This window comes from Colletes gigas, unplaced genomic scaffold (genome assembly GCF_013123115.1).
Source record: "Colletes gigas isolate AHSC1104 unplaced genomic scaffold, ASM1312311v1 Colletes_gigas_Sc00001, whole genome shotgun sequence".
NCBI lineage: Eukaryota > Metazoa > Arthropoda > Insecta > Hymenoptera > Colletidae > Colletes > Colletes gigas.
Window position 1 is genome coordinate 10,058,713 of NW_025106630.1, and position 12,238 is coordinate 10,070,950.

Here is a 12,238-nt window from a genome sequence, read left to right on the forward strand (position 1 = left end):
GCGTCCAGCCGATTCGCGCCTCGCATTTCGTCGAATGCGTGGCGGTCGAGGTGGGGTCCACGGGGGCCCCCTCGGGGCCACGGAGATAATTGTAATGGGGCCCCGGGACCAAGAGGGACACCGGCTGGCGAAATGCGAGGGGCTAAAGAGCCCGAGGAGAAAAACGGTTAAAAGAAAGGGGCCGAGGGCAGAGGGCAGAGGAGCAGAGGAGTAGTTTACTATCAAAAGGTGCCGGCCGGCCGATGGCGCGCGAGCATTAAATCGGCCAATGGCAATAAGTAACCGAATGCCGTGGCGTTGTAGGTGCGCGCTGATAATTAAAAGACGATACAATAAAGCACGTATCATCGGCCGTAAAGCAGACCGGGACCAAAGCCACCACACGGTGTGGGCCGTACCACGAGCGGTCGGTCACTTAAGCCCCGGCGAGAACCCACGCAGACGTCTTGTCTCGGCACTCTCTCTCTCCGGAGTTCTTCGGCCATAACCATAAGGCATCCTTTATTCCGGCGATCCGGCCGGATCCTTCGAAATCCCCCTTCCGACTCCTTTCCCTCGAACGACCAAAACCATGCTTCCAGGCTAATCGTCGATAGAGCGAGAATAACGAGACTACTCCCGCCCTTTTAGCCGTCGCGCGAGACGTTGAAAGAAATGCCTAGCCGCCAACGACCCGAAACGTTTTTGTTCTTCGTGGATGGGGACGGAGGCGCGTCCTTCGTGGAATCCACCCGGTTTTCCCTACCAAATCCCGCGGCGCGTCGCGCGATCAACGGGGATAAATCGCCTCTTCACCGCGGGTACGACAAATTCGGCGCTCGTACGCACCCCCCTGCGATCGCCGTACACGCGCTAGCGCGGCTAATCGCGGCCACGGCGCCCCTGGCTCCGGTGCCGTTTAATTCGCGAATTTAATTCGTCCGCGGTGACGTTAAATCAGAGACGTGGCGAAGGGTAACAAGTAGTCCGCGCTGGATTACGACTCTCGGACACGCACGAGTTGTAAGTCTCCTCTCCGCCGAACGCGAGAGACCTCCCTCGAACGTTGTTCCACGATCCTTGCCCGACGATTTATCGGCAAAGCGGCCCCGTATACGCGCCGGAGGGACGCGGACAAAAAACTCCACCGGCGAGAGCTCATAGGCGAGCGGGGATCCTCGCGTGCCGCCATTATTTTACAACTAGAGTCGCCGCGGACTCACGGTTCACGAGAATCCGCCATTTTGACCATCGTTTTGCTTCCGTTGCAACCTTACAGACTCAGACTCCGACTCTGCGCAACTTTGTACAATATTTCTATTCCCCCTTTTTCGCGACTACCGATCTGGATTACTGATAAAACGCGCGTAGGAAAATTGCAGGAACGACACGTATCGAAGTACGTCGCTAAATGATAATGGTAGCCTTAAATTGAACGACTTCCTCTAAATTCCCGCTTAAACGCGCCGGGAAGCGCCGTTAGATGTTCCAATGTGCACTTACTTCTGATTTCATGGACTTCTCGAGTTTTCAGTTAATTGCACAATAAAGGAATCCGCGGTTAAGTTCGCCATTATCGCCGTCAGGATACTACCGATGGAGAGGAGTTTGAAAAATTGTCGAACGAATCGAACTCCATGGAGAATTTCTGCTTGTTTTTCAGATCTGTCGGACGTGCCGGAGAACCTGCCTATGGCTGCGCCCGGTTCGGAGAGTCCTCAGGCCCTGAACTACTCGCAGATCGCCTCCGCGGCGGTGGCCGTCTCCCAGGGAGGCCAGGATCCCTCGGTCTCGAGTACGGAGACCCTGCTCAGGAACATCCAGGGCCTGCTCAAGGTCGCGGCCGACAACGCGAGGCAGCAGGAGAGGCAAATCAACTACGAGAGAGGTCAGTGGCGCAGGGCTTTCTTAAGACACTCGAGGTCGCTCTCTCCACAATTTCATTATCTGCCAGCTCTCGCGGAGCCACATTAAGAGGCATTAGTCTCAGACCCGTCGACGAGCCTCGCCACCGTTCTCTCCTCTTTCCATCCTGGCTTCTCGGCTCGCTTTCTCTCTCCTCGTCGTCGTACCCCTCCGACGTCCGCCCGTTTGACGTCTCCGGGCCTCCCGATGTCAACCATTACTTTCGCAGCCTCCCAGTACTTACAAACTGACGTCGCGAACATTTACTCCTCTCCTTTCGCGTCTCCAAGAACGAGGAAACACGCTAACCTACGATGTTACGTTTAACGGTTCTCCCGAAGCTCGATGGCGGGTCAAACTTCACCCAGAATTATCTACGTTTCTATATTTCTGAGATCGATGCTCGATCGACCCCCAAGTATCCCCTGAGTTTAGAATATTTCACTGAATTTTTGTCTCGACCAGAAATGTAATTTTGCGATTCAAGTTCGAGGGGTGAAACTACCCTGCGAAGTTTCGGGTTTCGGAAGCTAGCTTCGAAACTGTGCGATACACAGAGGGAGTCTTTCGCGCAAATTCTGTGTTTGTTTACGAAAGAAATACAAAGTTCTGGCCCCGGAGTATTTTAGAGAATATATTTCCCCTTAATTAGGATCTTTTGGTTTCGAGGATCGAAGGAACGTGGGCGTGCGTGTGCGCCCGTTGTCCGCGCGCTCGTACGCGTTGAAATATCGGCGTTGTAGCCTGTAGATAAGCCGCGCGCGTCTTAAGTAGGCAAACGACCGAACCTAGGTAACGCGATTAACGAGGCCCCGCGAACCGTGGCGGCGTGTACTCGTTCGTACGCCTTCTTTCTCATTAAGCGGGTGATAGATCGGCCGCGCGCGTTATTATTAAACGCGTCCGGCTAGCAGGATATCTCTGATCGCACGAAAGAGGGAAACCGGCGCTGCGGGGGTAGGAGGAGGAGGAGGCCACGAAAAAAGGAAGGAAAAAGAAGAGACGACGCCCGACCAGCGCGCGCGATTACGCGAGGAAACCGAGATTAAGCGTCGTTTATCGTTCATCCACGATAACTCGCGCGTCTCGATGTAAATTGTACCGGTCGTTTATTCGAGATCGATCGGCCGGATCTTGCCTTCCCTCTTCCCTTAATCGAGCTCCTAAGGAGATTCGTAACGGACGTTCCAGCATCGCCGTTTCCATCGCTAATTACAATTAACGAGTTAATTATCCGTTAATCGATCCGGATCGTAGACGAAATCGTCCCCCTCGGGGCTCGTACTCGGTACGATTCGCTCTCTGTACGTAAACTCGCTCGATCGAAACGCGGAACGCAAGAAACAGACTGACGTAACGCGCTGCGAGAAGTTTCGGACCTTTCGAGGGGTCTTGACGTTCACCGAAGCTCAACTTCCCCTTTTCGCGTCCAACTTGATCGAAAATTCGCGAACTTCCCGATATACCGTCATTGATTTTGATCGCGAGGCTATAAATACTCGCCGAAAGAAGTATGGCGAGATCGTAATAATAGCAGGGGATGTAGACGGTACGGTTTAATGTTCGGTGTCGAGATTCCGCGATCGATCTGCGTATATTTTTCCAACACCGACGCGTTAAGAGCCCCGTGGTACGTTGAACGGGTTATCCTTAACCGAGATATTTTGTGAAAATAACCTTTAAAACATTCCTCGAGAGTCTGAGCTCGTTAAGGGTGCGTTTTTTCCAAATCTGGCGGACTGTGGTTCGAATCACCGCGGCCCACTTTTAGCGAGCACTCGATCCGCGAGCGCGAGCTCCTCGACGACGAAGACCGTCTAATATATTCCGTTCGAAACGGAAATGCGGGACTTTAATTACCCATTAACCGGCGCAAAGTGTCGTTTCCACGGTCGTTAACTAATGCGTACGGCCGGCTTTAACGAGGCAGAATCCTCGGTCGGGGCGCGGAACCTGTGGCCGTGGACGGTCGCGTTTTTCAGCGCGTCGGGGGCAGAAACGCGGCATTCTTTCGGGCAAACCTGGGGCGCTACGGCGCTCTCGGTGGCGAGCGTGCACGTCGCCAGGGGGCCGTCCTTTGTTCCGCTGGCGGCTGCGATCGGCCGATTAAGCCGGGACTTTAACGCGAGAGGACGTTCGGGGACCAACGGACGTTCCCCGGGCGCGTCCGTGCCCCGACACGTGAACGGCAACGAGTTCATCTGGTGCGCGTCGCGACGTCGAGATGCAGGCTTAGCGGATTCCTCGTGTCCACGTGTGCGCGTACCGAGAGTCTTACGCCTCCCTCGAAAGAAGAGGAGACGGAACAGGATCGAGGGCATCGACGGACGCGAAACGTCGATCGGAGGATCGGGACGTGCGCGAGAACGAGTGAGACAGGGTGGCGATCGACGGAGGGACAAGGGGGTAAGAGAGGGCCGATTTAATACTCGAACGAGCCAGCAGCTCGTTTTACACCAGATGGTTTTACATACCGGCCGCTATCGTGTTACCACCGCGCTCCTCTTCGTGTGGGTGCGTCCGCGCGTCTCCGCCGCTTCGTCCGCGCGGCCTAATACGCGCGGACGCGCCAACACGACCGTGGACCCTCCATTGAATACGCGAGAGACGCCCTTCTTATTCGTCTCTCTTTCCACGCCGACGATCTCTTCTTCCGGGACCACGCAGGCACCCTTCGTCAAATTGAAAAAAAAAAATCGACAGGTGATAGGTGCCCCAAATTTTTCAGCGAAAAGAAACAATTTCGAATCATTCTAGAAAAATTATTTTCAGTTGCAGGGGTCAATTACGATCATTTTTGGTGAATAGACATATCCCCGAAATCCTGGTCAGTTTCGAGAAAAAAAAATTCCTTTCGAGAATACAATGTCTGACCATGAATGAATGATTCCCCTGCAATGTCATGCGTATGTTTAAAACATACTAAATCTACTCCTGTAGCTCGTCTGTGGTCATAGGCATTGATATTTCGAGTTATACCTTGAGTCACTAAGTATCTTTGAACTATGTCTTCTCCGATTCTCCGGAAGCTTCTCCCTAATGAAAGCTTTTTGATACCTATCTATCTTAAATAAGTCTCTGTTAGATTTTAAAAGTGTCGAGTCCAATAATCAGTTCTCGAAGGTCCCTGGACCGTTTCTATAACACCTCTTTAAAGACAGTGTCGCGGGTGGTTAAAAGAATGATTATAGGCCTGCTAAGCCACGCAAAGCTACTCTGGATGCACACGTTGGAGTAGGTTTTACCGCAAAATGTGAAAGTTGGGGGTGCGTGTGTAAAGGAATGGGGGAGGAATCGTCGTTAAGGCGGTCGCGGACGCATCGAGGGCCTCGTGGCCGATCGGGAAACAAGAAGAAGACGAAGAAGAAGAAGAAGAAGAGGAGACTCGAAGCGAGAGAAGCGGTCTCTCTCCCGGTAAGTTACACGCCTTGCGGAGAACAATATGAGCTCGCCGGATCCTGGCGAGCAGCCACCGAGTAGAGGCTGCTATCTTCGATGCTGGCCGAGATAAGAGCCGGCGTGGCGAGGACGGGGGCGGCACGGGGGAGGGCGGGGGTGGAGACGGCAGGAGCCGTGCAAAAGATTGTGCGCGGCTGTTCGTGTCCACCGGATCCGGCGGAGTCCGTGGCGGGCCGCTTAAGGCCCGAGAGGGCCGAATAGAAAGAGGGGATTGAGTTGTAGCCGCGAGTGGAGGATCTTATGTAGATTCCTTGTAGATCGTGCACCCGATTCGATCGCGATCGGCTACCCGGTACCGGGTTAATTAAAATTGTACGGGCCGGACGTCTTTCTTTCCGTCTCCGTCCCTCGGTTCCTCTCCTTTTCCATCCTCCTTTGTGTCTCTTCTCATCCCACGGTTTCCACCGGCTCGATCTCCGTCTCCGTTGCCGTTTCGCCCGCTAACTCCGTGTCTCCTTCTTTTTTCGATGGCCGTTTGGTCGAGTCGGTTCGTTCCGGAGCGGCAGCAGCACGGTGGCTGCACCGGCCGGCGGTGCATCCCGCCGTTCGTAAGCTCCTTCGATTTTTGGCCGCTGCCTGGGAGGCTGCTTACGTGAAATCCTATTACCGCGAGCCACACCGCGCGACAGCGCAACTACCTCTTCTCTTGCTCGCTCTCGCTTTGTACGTGCCCTTGGAGAGTACCAGGATACGACCAGGACCCGGCTACCGAGCTACGCCTGTTGCGAGACAGCTTGGTGCTCGGTGCATCTTCGAATCCCAAACCCACCCCCGCCTCTATATCGTAAGACTCTTTCTCAAATTCGCTGTGACTCTCGGTCGAACTACCCCTCCGTTCGCCACGGTCCCCGATAAACCTAACTACCAGCAACAGGTAATTCGTTATCCACTTTTCCGAGCGTAGTTCGCGATCGTAATAATTTGTGGCAGAAATTCGTGTCATCGGGCAGTATGTTGCAAGAGTGTCGGGCGAATTTACAACTCGCCACCCGAAACGACGCTCGACGTACGCTCCGGAGGATCCCGTGCAGTTTAATTAAGTAAACCGGTCGTCCAGCGACAGGATGATTTAAACGTTCTGCAACTCTGTCGCCTGTCCTTTGTCTCTCTTGCAACTTCTTCATGACACGACTACCTTAAACTTGTTGATCGTGTTTCATTTTGAAAATTAAACCCTGCTATCTATCGGACGTCGTATCGCAAATTCACTTTTAAAAATTGATTTTGGTCGCTATTTGCAACGCGATGCTCGAGTATCGTCTCGGTGCGGTTCCACCCCGTCGATTACGACGAGGACCACAGAGAGACAAACGCAAACATCATCCTTTGGTTCTGCCTACCTACCGCGAGCTTTCGAGACGTTCGACCGGTCGTTTCTTCTCCGTCCGCGGTCGAACGCGGCCTGATTGATTTATGCTTAACCCTGCCAACGAACGACCCTCCGCCCCCTGTGCTTCGCGCGCGCAAGAGCCAGCCTAACCGAGGCTATCTCTATATCGGCCAGCGAGCGGCCATTATCGCGCAAACTATATGTACGCACACGTGTATCGATGCCACGCTCGTTTTTTCCCTCCTCCTCCCCCCGGTGTACCTGGGTATCCGTCGTTCGCGCAGCAACCAGCCTCCCATCCCCCGACGGAACCTTTCGTCCCATACTTTTCTCCCCGTATCGAAACAGAAGGGGTAGGTCTACAGGAACCACGGTTATTTCTGTGCTCGCGTAAACGCCGACTCCGATACCAGCTTCCTGCTTTTTATTCTGTCTGCCGGGAAGCGGAAGGAACGATTCTTCCGCGATCATCGCCAATACGAATATTTGTTTAACGTTCTCGTTACTCGAAACGGAGTTAAGGGGGCTGTAGTTGCATACACCTTGGATAGGATGTACGGAATATTAAAATAGACATTAATGCAACGGTTTCTGTAGGATAAACAATAGTGCGTCGTTTCATCAAAATTTCCCTCGCGATAGAAAGTCGGTGCTTGATGTAAATTAGGTTATAAACGCACGGAAGCCGGTTCGTAAGAATCGTTCGAGGAGATAGTGTTTCACCGGAGGCATTCTTTCCAGCTCGCGATGACATTAACGCGGGTAATTCGACGCGCACGCAACAATGGCGGTCGTTTTTACGGGTCGTTCCGCGTTTACCATCGAGCGGTGCCGGGACCCCGGGATCGATGCCCGGGTTTTATCGCGCCGGATGTTTGCTTTAATTAGCTTGTCCGCGTTGTCTTAGATTTAATTAAGAATGGGACCGCTTTATTACCTTGGAAACGTTCGCCTCGTGACCCTCCTTAGCGCGACGGACGCGCGCGCGCGCGCGCCTCCACGGGACTAACAAACAAGGCGGGCCAATTCGAAGCCCGAGGATTCCAACCTGGTCGAATCGATCCCAGTTATTCGATGCGTCTCGAGATCGTTCCGCAGCTGCCGCACCGAACCACCTCCTCCCCGTCGATCGGTTCCCCTGGTTCCCATTATTAGAGGAGCTCGTAATTTATTACTTTCCACCTTAATAAGCGTAATAATCGCCGCGGCCGCTGTTCGCGCGCTCGTAGCGCACGACCTCTTCGACCCAGAGGCCATCTTTAAGGTAGCCTGCACACGGTCACTCGACGGGTTCAAAGTTTGAAACTTTCACGAGTTTCGAATGATTTTTGGGAGTTCAAGCAAAATATCGGCAGGAACGAAAGCATTTTCCTATTTAAATTCCGTTCATTAAGCGTATCCGATGGACTCTTAACCTACATCGAGCCACGGCGAGGCCGAGACGCCGGGGCGTTTAAATATTTATGGAAACTCTAACGAAATTACCTCGAGGAAACCACCTTTGCCTATCGACACGTAACGGGGCAAACAAAATTCCATTATTTTTCGGAACGAACCGGAAGGATATTCGATCGTTGGTACGCCACATTGAAAAGGAGTCGCTTGCATGCATTGTCCTTCGCGGGGATCGTGATCGAAATGCATTGCAAGTGGAGGAGACGTTTGATCCGGTGATTATGGTTGGTAGCTCGAGCCGATTTTCGGAGGAGCGCGCCTGTTCGCGCGTAGAGGCATAGAAGTCCCGTAGGAATCGAAGCAACGGCGGGGGGGAGGAGGTGAAATACGAGTGGTGGTAAGAGGGCGAACGATGAAATCGTAATTCCCGAAGGCTCTTCTTCGTTTTAGCAGTCCGTGGTCTCGCGAACCGGGGCCCTTTTCCTTCTCTATTTATAGCGGCCGGGCTGGAGATACCGGTCCCGACAGCTCGGGATCGTGTATGCTTTTTGGATACTCCGATGTTCGGGACTACCAACTTATATGCTTACCCTCCCGGGGTGCGCGGCTTTACATCTGTGTTTATAACTCGAGCAGCAATGCCACGGGACGCGCTACAAATTGTCGATCCCATGTCCGGGGGAACAGCGGACACGAGGCCTCTAAGTCTACTAGTCTATTAGTCTTCGGGACTATTAATCCTTGCTCGGCGCGGACCCGGGGAACCTCCGCTTCCGACGTTCAGGGAGGAGGAAAGAACAGTCCCGGGATCGGGCCCCGCTTGTACATCCACGGATCAACCACCGTCGCTTCGAAGAAATTAAACATTCGCTCGAACCAACGTGATTTTTTTTGGAGGAGGAGGTTGGGTACAGATTAAAATTTTCATCGCAAAATAGAGTTTCGATATACTCAGGATGCTCGAGAATTAAATTGCCTGAGTTCGATACAATTCCCACAGAACCCGGTGTCAAAGAGCAGCTACGAAGAACTGTGGGGAGGATAAGGGCCCGTAGCTTTTGTGTTTCTCTGGTCCATGGTCTCGGGGGTCGTACGCGGAGGAAACGATTCCGAGTCGGAAAAGAATGCTCGTGTTTTGGTATCGCGGGGAGCAACGGAACGGTCCCCTTGGTAATCGCGGATCCATGGTGTACCGGACGGTCGTGGCCCGAACTCGGTTCGAACTCGAGGAATTTTCATAACGAGCAGAGAGGCTGTTCGGTCGGGCTACTGGCCGAGGCAGAAAAAGGGCGCCTTTAATGGGACACGTTGGCGCCCGGGTCAGGGTGGCCCCGTTGTTACTCGTTAATTCCTGCCGCGACGGAGGGCACGCACACAGCGCACACCGACCGGGGATCCGTGGGGGCCCCCGGTCCCCGTGGGCTATTCTCGCGCGAATCCGTGGAAAGCGCAAACGAGCGTGATCCGGAGGTATGCGCTCCAAACGAGAGACTCCCGGGACTCGGGGTCCGGCTCCACCCTCTCCCTTGTCTCCCCGGCGTGGCAGAAAAGTAGGAATAAAAACGCGAGACAATACGATGTAGCAGCGCGGCGCGGTCGATGTCGGGTTCCCACCTTCGAGCCACCTTCGAGCCGGGTCTGGCCCGAGAACGCGGCCGATTGTCAATTAGAGAAACCACGGGCCTCTCTTTTAGCATAAGGCACCAAACCCGCGTCCCCCCCCTCGCGCCGATGGGAACCAACCGGAGGCGAACAGGGGGGACCGGGCCCCGGCGGGATGAAGCGCGAGGGGGCAGAATAAACGGGCTTATAGGCGCTCACGCACCTCGCGTTTCTTCTTGGGGTGAGGCTCTCGCGAGGCGAACCGAACGACCGAACCGAGAGAGGACGGCGACGTCGAGGGGCAAGGAATTTAAGAGAGGGGGCCCGTTGGTGTCGGGGAGACTAATAAATTATGCCTAACGCGGCAACAACTGCTTGATTATTTATTTAACAATAAAAGGAGTCGCGGGAACCCGGCCTCGAGGCGCGCCGCGCGGCTCTCGGGGCTTCGCCGCGTCCGCGGATCGAACCGTATCGTATCGGGATTATTGTTCGCGCGCAGAAGGATTCGGCAGGAAGGAAATCTCGGAACGGTTTCTTGGAAACGATCACGTACGGGGCGAGAAGAAAATCGCGAGTCGCGCGCGGCGATAAACCCGCTCGACCTCGCCGAGACGTCACCTAAATCTCGGATTTAACGGCCCCGGGGACATCGATCCTGCTCCTCGATCGTTGTCGCCGCGAAATTAAGTAACAAAACGGACGGCCTCGCGTTCCTAACGACCCCGCGATTTCCCGGCCGGGAACCGCGCCGAGTGTTCCATCGACCGCCCCTCCCATCCGCGACGATTATAAACCGACAATTTACGAGCCTCTCCCCCGGAGTCTGCGGGAGGAGATCTCGCGGATTTTTTCCTACGTATCCGTCCAGCCTCGGGACTTTGTTGCTTCGCGGCTTTTATCGCTGCCGCCGTTTTAACTGTCTCTCGCGAGACTTTGTTGCCTTCCGAGGTCCTTGTACCCCGCGACCTTCGGGCGATTACGATCCAACGCTATTTGCTCCTCTCCCTCTATGTTACTTGCCCGTGTGATCGGCCATTTGAAACGGACTAGAGTCTCTTAAAATAAATATCTTTCGAGCTTCTGCGACTTCAAGATGGATCACGGATCTATTTCTAGGAAGAGGGTGATTTTTCGAGCATTTGCCCCCCAATGGGAAAATATTGAACGACTCTGAGGATCACCGTTTCGAGGAAGAGGGAGAAAGACGAACACGAACACGAACACGAATACGAATACGGAGGAGAGGCGGAAAGAAACTTGACCTACCGCAGTTTTAACTACCGTTCAATTATACAGTTTGCTTTCGGGTCGTCGCACGGGCGAATAAAGCGTGTAATTTACCGGCAATAAAAGCGCGAGCGACGAGAGGGAAAGAGTCCGTCGCGACGGCGAAAGAAGGAGAGAGGGGAGGTGGATCGTGTCGTTAACGACGCCGTTTACTGCCGCGAGAAACGAATATTTTGTTGCGACTCCGCGGCCACTCTCGGGGGCAATTCGATCCGCGCCGGGGCACACGCGGCCCCCGCGATCCTCTCGATCCGATCCAGCCGGGGGAACGAAGCCACGGAGACGACGGTCGCGCTGCGCGGACGTTAAAGAATCCCGTTTCGAAAGTGTCATCGAGAGGCCGCGAGTGGTTCTCTCGGTCCGAGCGTAAAAGCGCCGCGGTAATTGGCCCTTAAAGCACGCCCCTCGCCGCTTAATGCGTATAATCGCGCGCATTATGCGTGCCGCTCGCGAGACCAGTCCTGCTAATTTTCCCTCGCGTGACGTAACCGAGCGATTAGGCCGGCCGGCGCGAAACCGGCGAGCGGAGAGTCCTCGCGAGCAGGTGCTCGTCTCCGAGGACCGAAGCTGACCGCATGCTATCGACTTCCTGTCGCGCGACAATTTGCTCCCGAGGTCGGGCAACTATTAATACCGGGCTCGTGTAATAAGTTCGTTCGCGTTTAAGAATATTAACCCTGAAACGACACGATGGTTTTTCGGACCCGACTCGCGGCGCACTGCGGTCTTTCGAGTTTAGCGTGTACTTTAGGGTTATGAAATTCAAATGTTGCAAAATAATTGCTGAATTTGATATCGTATCGCGGTGACCAGCATCGATGTTTCGAGGGAGGGATTGCACATTCATGGGTTCAACGTTCTGAGAAGATTGTATCGGGATTTTTGAACTACTCGATCGTAGGAATCGTTAAGGCCCAGCTTAATTTGGGGCCCCACGGTTCGTAAAACGCCCCCGAGGACTGCGGCTTCTGGCGGTAGTCGAGGTCCGGTTCGAAAAGAGAAACTCTTACGACTTCCGACTGTCGCGACCGTGGAGATCGTATCGCGATCGCGTAGGTGCCGAGCTGCTCGTTGACGTCTTATTATACCAACGTGTTATTTACACGTCGCGAAAAAGGAGCCAAGAGCCGCGTACTTCCTTCGAAACGCGGCGCGGGACGCGTCGGTGGAGCGGAGAGATCGGACCGAGGCGGACGTTTATTTTGCGTTACCATACCGCGTCCAGCGAGGCGAGTCATGCCAGATAAACAGAACGTTTGGCTCAAATAAAGAGTTAAA

The 12,238-nt window shown here is 54.1% G+C and overlaps 1 protein-coding gene across 1 annotated transcript in view; it reads left to right on the forward strand.

Moving 5' to 3' along the window:
- Positions 1-12,238, forward strand: part of LOC122405381 (dachshund homolog 2) — a 184,666-nt gene that overhangs the window by 117,221 nt on the left and 55,207 nt on the right. Inside the window, exon 7 of the mRNA XM_043410074.1 lies at positions 1,643-1,867. Coding sequence (XP_043266009.1) covers positions 1,643-1,867 — 225 coding nt within the window. The remainder of the gene's footprint in view (positions 1-1,642; positions 1,868-12,238) is intronic.